Genomic DNA, 17335 nt, shown 5'->3' with positions numbered 1-17335 from the left:
ACGAGGACTCTGTAATGGACCAAGTGCATCAAGGATGTCTACAAGCTGGTCGATGGAAGCAGAACGAAATGCCCTTCCCATAGGTCACAGGGAACAACTGACCTATCTCAAACCCCACCCTCTTTTCTTGATCATCCAATCACAACTGTCGCTTCCCTCGAACAACCTTTACGAGGGAAGCAATAGTTGTGATTGGAGGATCGAGAAAAGAGGGCGGGTTTGAGATAGGTCAGTTGTGGCATTTAGCCAGCTGGTTAGCATACTAGGTTAGTTTGCTAGCATCAGGAATTTTGCATTCAATGGAAAAAGAAAAAAGACTCCCACAAACTGAACAACTGGAGTGGAAATCTGTTTGAAAAGAGCAGCAGAACATTGACTGAGATTAATGAAAATTGCTTATGATTTTGATTTCTTTCTAACTGTCCCAGAGCCGTGCCAAACGACTCATTTTATTCTTCTAAACCGAAGAGGGTCCATCCCAAATCATACAAATGTGACTGTGTATGAATTTGACCTCTTTTCATCTACCGTTTATATCGTCCCCGGGAACTTCTGGGACGGCCTAAATGTAAAGCCCCGATTATCAAGCTGCTTCAGAACTAGATACGAAGCTATCTAGCCTTCGGCTACTTATACATTTCCATCGCTGTTATGCCACGCACCGCACTGTAGCGAATGTGTGGATGACTGCATGATGTCATACCAGAAAGCAGACATGTTTATGCACAGGGTCCGCTCTAACTAATCTATCACTGCATTGTTTTGTCCCCACCGCTGTGAGCAGCTTTTTGGTCAGTTATGTACTCAAACCTGAGCTATAGTTTCATGGTTTATGGTTTGCAGGAAGTATTTAAACTGTGTCTGTGATTTTTGGTGCGTCCACACTTTTAACATCCTAACCTCACCACAAAACTCCCTTCATCCAAAAAAAGGCCACAAAACAGTTGACAGTGATCTAGTGATGATTGTGTTGTATGCCCCCCCCCCCCCCCCCCCCAGTTATGATAAGATATTTATTTAAAAAAAAAAAAAAAAAAAAAAAAAGGATGGGTTGCCTGAAAGCTTCACTGCACAAAAAGGTCATCTTGAGCCCATTGGTGGTCAATGGACAGACGATTATCTTAGTTACAAGCGCTTTTCAGGAAACTCACCTAAGAACTGTAGAGGAAAAAACAGACATTTTTTTTTAATCATTAACTTCCTTTCTTCTCTACCGTATTTTTTCCTCTTAACATTACACATTGTGTGATCTCACTGATTACTCTTGACAAAGAAAGCACGACATAATCAAGCGGTACTTCGCGGTCGTTGTCTGGCTTCTACATCACCATCCATGAGGAAGGGAGAAGGGAAAACGTCTGTTGTGTGAGCTTCCAATAAACATGAATGCACGCTTGGGGGCCCGCACATGTTGAGTGTGACATCACCCTTTCGCTCATCACCATTTTCCCTCAGAACAACCTGCCATTTTGGAAGGAAAGAGGGTCGGTTGATGATGAAGAGATGCCCCCTTCAACTCCCGAACTAAGAACAGGTATTTTTTTTTCCTTTTTTCACCCTACGTGCCAGGAGAGGTCAGATTAGGGACAAAGCGATCTGATCCCAGAGCAGTGGATGTGGGCAACTTCTACCCACTGCTCCATTGTGGTAGTATTGGAGGAGGCTGCATGTAGAAGAGACCAGCGGAAGGGCTTCACCGCCCTCTAGTGGCGACGGCCGGTTCCACACGTTAACCAATCGTCCCTGGGACAAGGAAAGAAACCACCCCGTCCCTGTGTTTGTCTGACTGTCTGTCTGTCTACAGTACATCTGGCTGTCCGTGGGTTTTGGACGTACACAGATGGGGACGTCCGTCCTAGAATGGGCAAGAGACATGGAGAGGAGGGGAGGGGAGGGGGAGGGGGGGGGTCTGGAGTCTGGACGTGCTGCTTCTACCTGCTGAGGCGAAGCTTGATGGAGTTCTTCACCACAGGGATGGGGTTGGTGGGGAGCAGGGGGACATCAGACAGGTCAGCTGTGGCCAGTCTCTGTTAAGGTGAAGACAGAACGACACTCCTTTTAGAGCAGAATATGTAATAAACTACAGGTCAGGAGGGGCGTTGCACCACGTCAATTGTAAGGTTCCAACCCTTAACCCTTTCACTGCCACACGACAGCCGGTTAACCCTTTCACTGTGACAATACAGAAGGTTAGCCCTTTACTATCACACAACCGACGGCGATGCTCCATGATGCTAATGATGGAGCATCGCCGTCGGTTGTGTGATAGCAAAGGGTTAACCTTCTGTCGTGTGGCAGTGAAAGGGTTAAAGGACCATACCGGTGTCATTTTGAGATTCTCCCCGTCTTGAACCGATTCTGTGTTTGTAGAAGTATACGGCTCAAGTGTCAGCAGGTCTCAGCCTGCCTTACTATGCCACGCACACTGCAATCCATGTTATAAATGGGTGGGAAATACTCTTGAGACATGAAAGTAGTTTTTGAAAGTGGCAAGGCCGGTGAAAACCACTCAACCATTTACTTTCAATAACGTTACTGCATTACTCTAATACACACCATTCAAATCCATTACATTTCCACGTTCAGTTTCTGGTTGTGCTCGTTATTTAAGGCCCCATGAAACGGCTAGCAGAATGCCATTTGATTTTGCATATTTAGGTGTTTCCTGTAAAAACAGGAAACTAGGGAGGGAATTGTCGGAGATATTGATAGGGGTTTACAGTAGCCAATAGCACTGAATGTGCGTTATGGTCGACTGGTTAGCTAGCAAGCTAATGTTGAACACTGGTTTCATTAACCAGACTGAGTACTAGCTTAGTTACAATGTGCTGTAAAATGTAATTCTAGAAAGCATTTCATTGGACACAAAATGTGTATACGCCCCTGTGTGCAGGATGACTCTACCATGTAAAAAAATATATATGTTTTCCAGGAAATTACAAACCGTAAAATACCATACGTGCCAAAATAGTCTACAAAACTACTTTGTCATTGTTGGGACAGATACTGGCGTATAGGTGACGATCAGTGCAAGACGTGATCAAATAACTTAAAACATCCATTTGGATCTCATGGGGCCTTTAATGTCTAGGTGCTTGCGATTGATGTGTGGATCTGAACGGCTTGTAGTAGAGTAATACAGTTAACGTTAGTGAAAGTAAACATGGTTTTCACAAGGATGAATTACCTACAACTAGTGACTCACTTCAAACAACTTTCAAGTCTAACAGACTATTTCCACCCATTTTCAACATCAATGGCAGTGTGAATGATTAAGGTAGCTAAAACTAAAACTGTGAATACCTACAAACTGGCACTGTCTACTGTACAATTAAAACAAACAAAATGGGTCATCAAGGGGCCCGTTTCGAGTGTGTCTTTACAAGAGCATAGCACTATGTTGTTGTTGTTTTTTTTAATGGGGATGGGGCCCATGGCTTAAGACTTGTAGTTGGTTGTTTGAAGTAAGATAAGAGATGGAATCAGTCCTAAATTCAAAGATTTATACGTTGTTTGATGACTGAATGTTTGGTACAATGCAATGCAATTAAACTTGTGCTTTTCCATGATAAGCTGTTAAACATAAAACAAAGTTTGGACATTTGTTTGGTAGATTATTTCTCTGTTGTAACAATACTTCTTGGCAATACATTTTATACCGTTGGAAAGCCTGTTTATTTACCTTTTAAATGGTGCCCCATTTGTAAGGAACATGCATTTGTGGTGTGAGCAGCACAGCCGAGTATGTGGGTTGTGCCCATGAAAAATTTGCCAAATCTTATTCAAACAGCTTATTCTGCTGTTGCTATTGACTCTTGTTTGGTGTCGTTTGGTGGATTGGATGATTGAAGTTTATCAGTAAAAAGGAAGAAACGAGACATATTGGCAACTTTACAATTTATTAATTTAACAAACAGTCAGGAGCCTCAGTAGCGTGTGGAAGAACCATACACAGCCACAACAGCCTGGCACCTCCTCATACTGGACACCAGCGTGGTCACACACTGCTGTGGGATGGCATTCCACTCCTCAACCAGGATTTGTCACAACTCTCAAGTCAGCCAACGTGGTTGTGTTGGTCACCCTAGCACGAATACCACGCCTAAGCTGATCCCACAAGTGTTCAATTGGGTTGAGGTCAGGACTGTTGGCAGGCCATTCCATTCCCTCTACTCCCAACTTCTGGAGGTAGTCTCTGATAAACCGCTCTGTGGGGGCGAGCGTTGTGATCCTGGAGGATGGAGTTCGGTCCCAGACTGGAGATATGAGATTGCCACTGGTAGGGGGTAGGTGTGGAAAAGTGACCATAGCTCAGCGTAGGAAGGTCCGCTCGAGGTCCATATCTGAGGAGGTGCCGGCTGTTGTGGCTGTGTGTGGTTCTTCCACACGCTACTGAGGCTTCCGACTGTTTATTAAATGATTAAATTGTAAAATTGCCAATGTCACGTTTCTTCCTCGTTACTGATGGACTTTTTTGTTCCATGTTTATATCCATACCTTAATTTGTGCCCCATTATTCAGTTCATCTTGAGAGGACGACATCTCTTCAGTCACCTGTAGTAGTAAAGTAAAACAAAGACATGAAAGGGTGCATCTCAGTTAACACTTTGGTCGCCAGGCTTATATTCACAATAAACCATCCCACACCAGCTCTATTTGTCTATGGAGAAGTTCCCCTTATTTGCAGGGCTATAACTTTTTAAATTGTATTGCTAAATTGACATTACTATGGCCCATTCAACGTCAAGTATCTACGTTATACTTTTTCATTCACATATTCATACTAAAATACAGTCTAAAGTATAAGTATGTTTTTATCGTTTTCTGCAGCATTCTCCAGAACATGATTTATAGCCCTAAATGCATTATATTGATGATCAAATACAGTGCGCGAGATAAAAAATGTCAAATGGATGCGCTTCTAGAAATTACTACTCATCTGATGTTGACCGGATGGGGGGGGGGGGGGGGGGTCGTTTATAATTCCGTGGCCAACGTTAGATGATTCATCTGTGGTTGATGATCAATAGAGCAGTTTGTATCGAACACGTTAAAAAAAAACGCTGAAACTTACCGTAGCTTCCTCGTAGCATTGGGCGATGAGCGTGGAGCAGAAATATTCCTATTATGGGATGTAGAAATATGCGATCCATCTCCAGGTTGTATAATAATATATACGTCCAAATCATGTTGTTTATAGAGTTATTGGTAACGGATTGCTATCCATTGTGTCTAGCTCGAGTCCTGGGACTATTAGCGAGTGATCGGACCGAATTGGAATGAGCACCAGCTTCAGTTTCCTGTTTCCGGTTTGGGCTATCCGCCGATCGGCCACCAGATGGCGCTCTTGAACCGTTGGAGAGTTGAGAGGGGATCAACAGTAGATCTCAAGTCTCCGGGGGAGAAATATGATTGCGATCACAGATTTTTGAAATATTGATATCAAAGACGTGGTACGGCGTCTTTGGCAGAATGAGCATGGCGGGGAATGACGTGGTAAGGCGTTTTTGGCGACCATAGTGTTAAGGTCTAAATGCACTCACTGGGCCTCATTCATCAGTATGTCCTATCATTTGACTATCAAATACTAGTCACAATATACTTAAAACACATCATATATATTTTTTTATCTACCTTTTCTCCCCCTTTTTTCCGTATTTTTCTCCCATCCCAATTTAGTCGTTATGCCAATTCCCTTCCTGGTCGTTGCACGCGTTTGCCCCCTACTGTCGGTCTGGGGAGGGAGAAGACTACCACATGTCTTCCTCCGATACATGTGGAGTCAGCCAGCCGCTTCTTTTCACCTGACAGCGAGGACTCTCACCGGGGGAATGTAACGCGTGGGAGGATCACACTATCTCCCCCAGATCCTTTCCCTGCTGAGCAGGCGCCCCGACCGACCAGTAGGAGTCGCTGTTTACAACGACCAGGATACATACCCCACCGGCTTCCCACCCGCTAACACTGCCAATTGTGTTAGTAGGGACGACTGACCAAGCCGGAGGTACCACTGACAGCTGGATTCGATCCCAGAGTCTCTGCGGTGGTAGGCGAGCAATTAGTCCGCTGCGCTACCCAGCCGCCCCCAGATCATATATTTTTATAATCTAAATTTAAGTGGAAATGAGTTTGATAGTGACAGTATTTAAAAAGCTCTCAGTACCAGTTTGTGTATTTTGCATGACAAATAAGGCCCAGTGAGATCACAATCACATTAAAAGAAATACTGGAAATATTTAGTTTTTACATGACAGATGAAAGAGTAACTGTACCTCCGTGCTCTCATCTTCTTCTTGTGGCTCAGTGACTGGATCCTACGAGGAGAGAGAAAAACACAGAACAGGCTCAAGTCCAACAGCATCCAAACATGACCAAGGACAAACATTATTCATTCTTACTGTAGGAATGGATGCAATCTGTGGTTGGCTAGTCTCTTTAACAGAGGATCAGGAACACAGGGACTATGACGTCAGTTCAGCTCTTAAACATCCAAGGAAACAGCATGCAGGTCATAAGCTCCCATGGTTTCAATTACTTGCCAATGTAAAAGACCTTTGGGGCGGGTTGATTGACATCCTGAAGTACTATTGTTATAAAGATCGGGGCGGGGCACTCAAAATCTAATTGGACAACAATGTTTTTTTGGTGTTCACCCACAGGCACAGAGTCACACAACTCACAAATTAGCTACGGTACTTTTACCTGGAAAACAATAGATTTCTTTAGACTAAATTAAAAAGGAAATGATTTTTGTGAATTATTTGGCACATAGTCATATAACTAGGAGCAGAACAAAGGGGAGAATGGGAGGGGGACAACACTTTTCATTGTATGATATCTGTAAGTTAAAACAAGCAGGCTAGGCAACAAAACACATTTCTCAATTAGCAGCGCTAGACTGAATGTCTTTCTCCAGGTTATGTGTAGTGTAGACATAGCTAAATCTAGCAAACATGTTTACATGAATAATATAATACAGTAATCAAGGATCAATTCATGGAACTGTCCGTTAAGCCTCCTATAATGAAAGTTGATAATATATTATAAGAAGCCCAGAAGTAGGAACATTTTATTTGAATATGGCTTCAAATATTTTGAGGCACGCTTAATTTATCTCGCCAGAAACGTTGGGACAGGACAAGCTAGAGACGCACTGACAAGATAAAACGATCGCCCCTCACATTTATTTTCTAGTTCAATACATTTGTATTAAAATATATATTTGTCCAGTCTATATTTTTTGGGACTTCTATGTTCCCAAGGTCTGGAGGAGAGTCTCATGAAGCATACGGGCAGCAGACTACCTCGTTGAGTTTCTCAGCTGTGGTCTCCTCCAGTGACGCAGCAGGAGGTGGGGGGGCCGGGGAGGACCCCTCGCTGACTCCTGTGGTCTTCGTCTCTGCGGCTGCCTCCTGGAGTGGAACACAGAATAACACAAGACTATAAATCAAGCTTTCTAGCTGTTTGTTTGTTTGGTTAAGAGATACTTCCTTCTGGTTCGTGAGCGTCATCTTCATGCAGCCAAAAATGTGTTATGACTACAGGGCAGTGAAAGTGTAATATATCCAAAGCAAATGACAGGGCAAAACTGTCTTAGTTACTCCACAGAAATTCAGACCAGATTTTGAGTCAACGTTTTCCACATTATTGTAACATAATCTTTGGTCTTGATATTGTACATTGTTATGAGGATACAGGGGTCTAAATAGAACACTTTTATGCGAGTGTATTTGGTAACCACAGAGAACACATAATTACAGGGGTGTCAATGCCATTATGGATACAGGACATAGTAAACATTTAATAATTAATACAAAATAAAAATAAAAACTACTAAACCACCTGTGCCAGGCACCCAACGTTTCAACCAAATCTACAGGAAACAAGATATTATTGAGCAGGTTTTCAGGAGATGAATCTACACTTGAGGGCTCTATTCTGAAAAGATGAATCTACACTCGAGGGCTCTATTCTGAAAAGATGAATCTACACTTGAGGGCTCTATTCTGAAAAGACGTGACCTGAGGATGATCACTCAAGCAGTGGCCTGCCATCCAAGACCACGTTGGTCAGTTCTGCCCAGATACTGCCATGTTACTTGTGAATGGCGTCTGGATGTCATTCTAGACAGACCTACAATAGCTCTGGTGTTGGGTGGGTGCCGCTAACTAGCTCCAGCTACTCCTACTGTAATAGAACACAATCTTGTCTGGCCACAAAGGAATGTGACTAGGTTACACAATTCACAAAAGGAAACTAAAAGAAGATGCCCTTCCACTAGCGTTGCTGACAAATGGTAACAATTTCTACTTTTAATATCTTAGAAGGCACTGGTGCCAGTGCTTTTTGGATGGAAAACTGAAAACGGTGACCCCTGGTGGCAAAAATTTAAAACACAATGAATTCTGAACTGGTCATTATTTAGCATGAAGGACTTTCACGAGGATAATGGACATTTCTACAGATTTAAGATGCGAGTTCTAAGTTCTAACTCTTAGCAAATATGACCACATATTTTCTACCACTGAAGATATACTATAAAAAATATTAAATGTTTTCTATTATTGGTACTAGGGATGTCCGATATTATCAACCTACCGATATTATCGGCCGATATCGGCATTAAAATGTGATATCGGAAAATATCTGTATCGGTTTTCAAAAAAAGATTTTTTTTATTTATTTTTTTACATTTCTATAACCTTTATTTACCCAGGCAAGCAAGTAAGAACCAATTCTGATTTTATTTATTGTCAAAAGTATGCATAATGTTGTGTTAATTCCACAACAAGATATATGTAATGTTAATTACCTGAAATTATAAAAAAATTTGGGGGGGGGAAACCCTGCATATATCGCTATCGGTTGATATCGGTATCGGAAATTAAGAGTTGGACAATATCGGTATAGGTAAAAAAGCCAATATCGAGCATCCCTAATTGGTACACATTTTGACAAATAAAAGCCGTTCTCTATTAGAAACAAGAGTCTAAACTAATTGTTTTTGCAGTTACCACAAGTGCAGTTTTGTCACACAGTGGAGAGAGACGGAAAAAGAGAGAACAAGATAGAGGGGGTCGTTCCCGTCGTTAGTGTCCAAAGGTGTGTACGGTGTGCGTTATAGAAGATCTTGTTGTTTGTTTGGTGTCCAGTGTCTATTGATTTTGAGAGCTTTAACCCATTCCCTGCCACCACTTTGATCATCTTATACCATTCTCTGCCAGTGCTGTAAGTCTATGGAGATGTCCACCTTCTTTGCAGGGCTATAACTTTTTAAATTGTATTGCTAAATTGACATTACTATGGCCCATTCAACATCAATTATCCATCGTTCAGGATGTAGGAATGTTTTACTTTTTCATTCACACATTCATACGAAAATACCGTCTAGAGTATAAATATGTTTTTATCGTTTTCTGCAGTATTTCCTAGAACGTGAGATAGACATAAATGCATATATTAGATTATCAAATGCCGTTTGATACCGATCAACGTTATATTAAAAATTTCAACTGTGCATGGTCCTAAACGTTATGACTGCGGGTGAACGGAGGGGGGGGGGGTCGTTTATAATTTATATAATTTATGTAGTATGGGTGATATATTTATCAGAGCAGTTTGTATAGAAAATTATAAACAAAAACGCTGAAACTCACGTCAGCTTCCTCGTAGCGTTGGGCGCTGAGAGTGGAGCAGACAGATCCCAGTTATGTGATGTGGATCGAGACGATCCAGTTCCGGTTTGTATAATACTAATATACGCCCAAATCATGTTGATTATTGAGTTATGGCAACGGATCCATATCCACGGTGTGTGTATTGAGTCCCAGGACGATAAACAAGTGGCCGGACGGAATTAGGGGACGGACCGAGCTGCAACGGGCATTTCCGGTTTGGCAACTCGCCGATCAGCCACCAGGTGGCAGTATTGAAGCGTTGCAGAGTTGTGCCGAGTCCTACAGCATCAGCCAAGACTCCGTGGGTGAAATATGAATTCCATGACGAAAATATGAAATATGAACTTGAAACACGCTGTACGATGTTATTGGCAGAATTCGCATGACCTTGAAAGCCGTCGTATGACGTTATTGGCGGGGAATGGGTTAATAATAAGACCTTTAAAAATTACACCCAGAAACTGAATGTGGAAGTTCAACTTGTAAGGAGAGTAATACAGTATCTCTCTCTGTGCATGAGGTTGGCATTCAAATAAGAATGCTCCATCTCTCGGAGTGAGATCTAATTAATTATTTGTTAATTATTTTCATGTAATTAGATACCCACATTTTTTACAGGTAATATGCATACCGGTTTAAGTAAACCATTTGATAATATTTCCCATCTTTGCTGAGTAAGACTACAAAGGGAATTAAAAGGCATGTCCCATATAGACACCTGTCCCAAACATAGGCCGGTTTTGTTCAATGATTGAAGCAAATAAAAGCCTGTCATTTAAGTTTTGCAGTATTTGCTTTTTAACATCGATTTACTCAGCAAAATTGTATAACACACTTGTCACAGCAGTTGGATGATATTCTATACTGTATATCGACATATTTGAAGAATGTGTACAAGGAAAGGTTCAGTCTGACATCTGGTGGATTGACTCCAGCAGCGGTTCTCAAACTACGGGTTGCGACCCAAAGTTGGGTCGCGGGTAGGTGACAGTGTTTGGCAACACATTTTTTTTTTATTATTATTTTTTTAATCAAACGAAAAACCGACGGCCAAACTCAGATCGAGTTTTCCACGTGGCAGCTGTATGTATTTGCCATGTCTCGCCTCTTCATCAACGGAGGCCACACATTATTCCAATACACATCTCACTACATCCTGCGCAGGTATAATGGCGGAGGCCACGTCTGGTCTTTTGTGAGTCAGACGAGCGCAACGTGCTGCGACGTGCGCGTACGAGAGCCGCCGAACGTTAAGGATACACAACTCACTTCATCCTGCGCAGGTATAATCACGGAGGCCATGTCTCAATATGTTGAATCTGGGACTACAAGGTCGGACCTGTTTGGGACACAGACCTGTTTTGACTCACAGCTCAAATGGAGAGCTGGATTAAAAAGTACCCAGTGTTGCTGCACTGAGGAAGCTTGTCCCCATTGCATCAGCATATGGATCAATGCGAGGCTGGATTTTCGGCACAGACATTAATAAAAAAATAAATACAGATCTCGCCTCAGAGTAGAAGTGGATCTCCGCCTCTTTCTCAGCACAATGCAGCCACGTATCATGGAACTATGTACAAGCACACCCCATTAAGTCTAGTTTTTGTTTATTCTTGAAAAGCGCATTTATCTTTATTAATTTTTTAGCAACATATTTTGGCTAAATATGCCTCGTTTTATGTGAATACAGAAAAGTATCTGTTGCTTTTGTTGATTATATTCATTAATTTCATTGATTCAAAATTGTGCTGTAATTTCATGTTCTAATAAATATGCATGATCAAGTTAAACAATGTATGCTTTTATTTTGATATTCCTTATTTCCACATTTAAATTACGATACATTAAGTGTGGGGTCGCCAAACAAATTCCTAAATAGAATGGGGTTGTGGTATAAAAAAGTTTGAGATCCTGTGGACAGCAACTGTGACCCTTGTTTTTTTTTTTTTAATCTTTTTCCCCCTCCATTTTCCTCCGATTTTCTCCCATCCCAATGTTAGTCGTTATGCCAATTCCCAATCCCCTTCCTGGTCGCTGCGCACTTACCCCCCACAGTCGGTCTGTGAGAGTGGAGGCTATCACGTGCTTCCTCCGACACACGTCCAGCCAATCAACCGCTTCTTTTCACCTGGCAGCGCGGATTCTCATTGAGAGGGCGTAGCGTGTGGAAGGATCACACTATCCCACTCAAGTCCTATCCGCGCTTAGCAGGCGCCCTGACCGAACTGTAGGAGTCGCTGTTTACTACGACCCGGACCCACCCCGCCAGCTTCTCCCACCCTCTAATACTGCCAATTGTATTAGTGTGAACGGCCAGCCAAGCTGGTGACAACCCCGGAGCTGTGAGCTGGATTTGAACAGGCGAATCTAGCCGCTCCGGGGTTTGGTGACGAACGCAATCTCCGTTACGCCACCTGACCGCCCCAACTGTGACCCTTGTTGACCTACCTCGTCAACTTTCAGTTTCTTGACTGGTGCGTCTGGCTGGGGGGATCCTGGCCTCTTGGCGGGTGGCGGACCCATGCTGGGAGGAGGGGTCTGGCTGGGTGGGACCGGGGCAGAGCGCTGGCGGGTAAGGGTGGGCTTGGCTCCTTCAGCTTCTCCTGTGGCCTCTGGATGGACTGTGGAAGGTCCAGAACTAGTCCTGCAGGTGGTCAAAATAAAATACAAAGAAGAGCCTATTATAAAAAACAGACGAGGAAAGGAGGATGCTAGGTGTAGGAATAGCCACAAAGCAGCTATTGTGGCTTTCTTACTATATGCTACACATTATATCATACTGCGGTAGCCACTATGGTTAGGGAGGTTAAACATTCTGATGTAATTAAATCAAATGGGAGCTCCGCCCACAATGCTATTCAGAACACAGTTTCTCTCTGGTTTTGGCCCTTACCTTTTCGGGGCCACTCACAAAAAGCCAAAGTCCCAAACAATATTTTCAATTGGTAAAACAAACAACCACTCAAATTGTAGTTGACCCATGTGCGTACACAATGGTGTTTGGCGGTTGATGATTTGTTTGTTTGCCCATTAAAGTGGTGTCAGCATTTTTCATTAAAATAGCTACTCCCCTTAAATAGGAGCCAACAAGGTTTTTGCATCCAAATGACTACAACCATGTGAAATAAATGTATTCTCTCCATTTGGGACTTTTGAGTTTTTAACCAAAAGGTAATGGGTGTGCCGTCACATAGGGATTCACTGCGGCCAAAGCGCCTGAGTCGAGGCCCAAGTGTTCTCACTCTGCTATTACAATCCTCTTGGAGGGCTCAAAAGGCCGGTTTCCATGGTCAATTATAATGGATTATAGCCGGTTCAAGCAATTACAGGAAGTTGAAGAGGGGGGGGGGAAAGTATTATTTCATTATTTTGCCATTAACACTATGGGTGCCATGGGTTAAATTCATTATATACCATAGGTTGCCGGCTCTATTTGTCTATGGAGAAGTACCCCTTCTTTGCATGGCTATAACTTTTTAAATTCTATTGCTACATTGCCATTATTAGGGCCCATTCAAAGTCCTATATGTATTGTTCATTGTGTAGCAACGTTAAACTTTTTCATTCACATATTCATAGTAAAGTATGGTCTAATGTATAAGTATGTTTTCATCTCTTTCTGCAGCTTTCTCCAGAACGTGATCTATAGCCCCAAATGCATTATATTGATGATGAAATACAGTTTGATGGCAATCGGGGCGATATAAAAAAATTCAATTGGACGTACTTCTAGAATGATCTACGTATGATCTGATGATGACCGGATGGGCGGGGGATCGTTTATAATTCCGTGGGCAGCGTTATATCATTCATCTAGTGTGGGCCATATGTTCATCATAACAGTTTATATGGAATACGTTAGAAAATAACGCTGGATCTTACCGGATCTTCCTCGCGCCGTTGGACGATCAGCGTGGTGTAGACCGTTTTCGATTATGGGATGTTTATCCTGATGAACCATTTCCAGCTTGTATAATACTATATACGTCCAAATCATGTTGTTTATCGAGTTATTGGCAATGGATCGCTATTATATTGTGACGAGCCAGAGTCCCGGGACATGTACCGAGTGCCCGGAAGTAATATGGCCGACCAGCACAACCTCCACAGCACTTCCTGTTTGGCGATTGCGCCGATCGGCCACCAGATGGCGCTCCTGAACCGCCAGAGAGCTCAGTGGGTCCTCCTGGTGGATCTCAGGCCAGCGGAGGGGAAATATGAATCCGATCACAGATTTTTGAAATATTGATATTAAAGACGCTGTACAGCGTCCTTCGGCAACTTGAGCATGGCCGGGAATGACGCTGTAAAGCGTTTCCCGGCAGTTAAAGTGTTAAAAACTAACATTTAGATTTTGTTTATGCTGTGTAGACCATCTCACAGAGGTGGAATACACAATTTAAATAAATATTGGCTCTACCACCTAATTTAACAAATATCTTTACATCAGTGTCGGCAGAAAAAAAGTTTAACCTCCCTACTATGGTAGCTCTAAATGTGAAAAACACCAGTACAGGACTTACCCAATGGGGCTGGGAACTGGGCCCAGTGTAGAACCCTTAGTCGGGGTGGACGAGGTCACGGCTGTCGGGGAGGGAACAGACATGCTGTTGTCGCTGTCAATGGATAGGTCCAGACTGCCGTCATTCATCTGACGAAGCCCATCTGTCGAATGCTGGAGCAGGAAAAAAGGGGGGCGGGGAAAGAAATAGACAGGTTTACTCCAACAGCTGGTAAGATCTTACGAGTCCCATGTGAAGTGAATCAAGTGCAGTATGACTGATGCAACACAATATTTGTCAGACTTAGAAAAATGGGGTTACGTCGGAAAGAGACCCATAATTAATCAACACAAACTGACAGTTAAGATGTATTAACTAATGTGAGAGCAAGCCAACTGACCTTCCTGCGTTTCAGGTTAGGTAGCAACTGGTGGAGCTGTCTTCTCTTCACATGCATGGCCGAGATCTTCATCTCCTGCTCAAACATCTTGCTGCTTATCGCCTGCCTGTAGACTGTAACCCGACAAAACAAAGAGGGACAGAAGCCACGACAGAGAGACAGGCAAATACAAAGAATTAACCAAATATACTATATATAAATGGTGCATTTATATAGCACTTTTATCCAAAGCGCTTTACAATTTTTGTTCCTCACATTCATCCATTCACTCACACACCAATGGTGGAGGCAACTATGCAAGGTGCCAACCTGCACATCGGGAGCAATTAGGGGTTAAGCGTCTTGCTCAAGGACACTTGGACATGCTGCCCGGCAGGAGCGGGGTTCCCCTTGTTGCACAGGCTGTCTAGAGCCTTGAAACAACTGGGAAGCCGGTGCAGCACTTTGAGGAACTGGGTAACGTGGGCCGACGACATTAGGCTGGAGATGCGTTCTGCATTATACAGTATACACACAGCCTACTTCATATTAGGGGTGGACGGTATAAACGGTATACACGGTATAAACGGTATGAATTGGCACTACGGTATGGATTTTGACTATACCTTCATACCTTGTGACTGGTAGACTAGAGCAGCTCTAAAGTAGCAATGACGTTAACGTTACTTGCCGATTCAAGTTTTTCTCCACTTGCTCACGGAACTTGCCATATAGTTTTGGCATTTCAATTAGGCTAAGGAGGATGAGAGGAGACTTGCTTTGCCGCAGCAACAGGCTAATGTTAGCCACTAAGCTAACTCACGTTAGCCGATAACTAACGTTCAAACGTGACTCAGCGGCACCAGTTCCATTAGTGAGGAAAGGGGGGGGGGGGGGGATATATTGACGAGGCTTGACAACAGAGGTTCAAAGATAACTTCACATTTATTGGCTATTCATTTCTTTATTGGCTATTCATTTCTTTATATCGCTTTATCCATCAGGCCGCTCCCGTTTCCAACTCTGTGTGTTGACAATGACATCCTGGTGTGACGCTCAAACCTCAAACTCAAACCTATTACATCACGCTATCTCACTCTACGTTGTCAAACATGTACACTAAAGTTAAGTTATGTTGGAGTTTTATTGTGTGAGTTGTTTGAGGGAAAGAAACCTCCTGTCCTGCTGTAGTTTTTATTTTCACTTTGTGCCGCATGATTTTATTGTGTAGATGGAAGTAACTTGAGAAAAGGTTTAGCATTTTTCTATTGCAGTTTTGCACAATACATTTTCTTAAAATACCTCTGTACTATGTGAAATATGTCCTAGTAATACAAGAGTACAGTAATAGCTGCCATACCAGTGTTTTACCCCTTCAGAAGCATTTACTGTATATAGACATTTTAAGATAAATACTGTGATATATACCGTTACCGTCTATGCTTGAAATTATACCGCGATATAAATTTTAGACCATACCGTCCAGCCCTACTTCATATGGTGCAGCACTTACCAGTGTCTGTGAAGGACTGGATGTCAAAGGTCAGGTCGACGTTCAGGTTCTCCGATCCCTCCATCTTCTTGAAGACGATCCCAATCACCCACATTGTGCTGTACTCCTCTCTGGATAAGAGACCAGTTTGATTAGGTTGTTATAGTGACATTAAATGAAATTTAAAACATGTTTTAGTACACAGAACTGTTTAAAGGGTGCACTATGTAGTTTTGTAGAGTCAGATATGTGAAAAAGAATTCTAAGGTATATACTTAATAAACAGTTCTTAGAGGAAAATAGTATCCCTGAAACACTGTTTGAAGATGGAAAGATGCCCGAAACGTTGCTGCCGTTATGGTTTATAAAGCTGGAGTGTTCGCCATGAACCAATGGAAAGTCAATGGGGTCGAGCCCCTGTCTGTACAAGCGGACTGAAGCTCACTGACATTTACTCCAGTGTTTGCAAAGTAGATTTCAGTGAGCTTCAGTCAGCTTGTACAGACAGGAGCTCGACCCCATTCACTTTGAATTGGTTTGTGGCAAACTATCTGGCTCTACTGATCAACATCACTGGAAAGTAAGAAAGAAAGCTAGGGGTCCACAAAAAATAACTACCGTATCCCTTTAACTAACAAATTCTAGGCTTACATTTGGTTCACAGGGACTCTAAAAAGCCATTTATTTTGATTTATAATGACAAGATAGAATAATTGTTTTGTAATGTAAACTTAATTGCAGGCTCTACAAATAGTCTTCTAACTAACACACGTTACAATAATTAGCACCCTGTGAAATCCTTATGAATGAAATCAAACAGTTTCAAGTATAAAATCAAACATCAAATGTAGTTTGATTAAGATTTAACTTTTTAAGTCATTCATGACATCAGTGTGTTTATGAAAGTCAATGGGGAAATTGGACAGGAAAGAGTTACTGAAATTGCACCCATCTGTTCTTTAACATATAGTCCTCACAGTCACTTTAAGAGTAAGTACACACTAAACGTGTTTATATGGCTTCTAACCTATTAATCATGGTTTAAAATGTTCTGGGACAAAATCAACTCGGCAGAGAATATAGGCAGATAGGGTTTTTCACATTTGCCTATGGTGCCTGCAGGCATCGTGTCTGTGCATGTGTGGTCTGTATGTTGTAATTGTCATTGCACTACTTTATTCATCCACTTTCCATCACAAGTTCTTTAAAATAATAATAATAATAATATATACCGTATATAAATAATGTGTGATGGGAATTGGATGAGAGCAGATCATTTTGAATA

At 42.3% G+C, this 17335-nt stretch overlaps 1 protein-coding gene across 1 annotated transcript in view; it reads right to left on the bottom strand.

The window, feature by feature from the left end:
* Positions 1-1056: 1056 nt before the first annotated feature.
* LOC311228053 (poly(A) polymerase type 3-like) overlaps positions 1057-17335 on the bottom strand; it is a gene marked incomplete at its 3' end in the record, with an annotated part of 38542 nt that continues 22263 nt past the window's right edge. Inside the window, exons 15-22 of the mRNA XM_084313954.1 lie at positions 16072-16181; positions 14580-14692; positions 14201-14352; positions 12126-12321; positions 7305-7412; positions 6273-6314; positions 4498-4554; positions 1057-2027 (exon numbers count right to left, since the gene is read on the bottom strand). Coding sequence (XP_084170080.1) covers positions 1932-2027; positions 4498-4554; positions 6273-6314; positions 7305-7412; positions 12126-12321; positions 14201-14352; positions 14580-14692; positions 16072-16181 — 874 coding nt within the window. The remainder of the gene's footprint in view (positions 2028-4497; positions 4555-6272; positions 6315-7304; positions 7413-12125; positions 12322-14200; positions 14353-14579; positions 14693-16071; positions 16182-17335) is intronic.

Source organism: Notolepis coatsorum (assembly GCF_963971535.1).
Source record: "Notolepis coatsorum genome assembly, chromosome: 5".
Classification (NCBI taxonomy): Eukaryota; Metazoa; Chordata; class Actinopteri; order Aulopiformes; family Paralepididae; genus Notolepis; species Notolepis coatsorum.
This window is presented reverse-complemented; position numbering and strand designations above follow the sequence as displayed.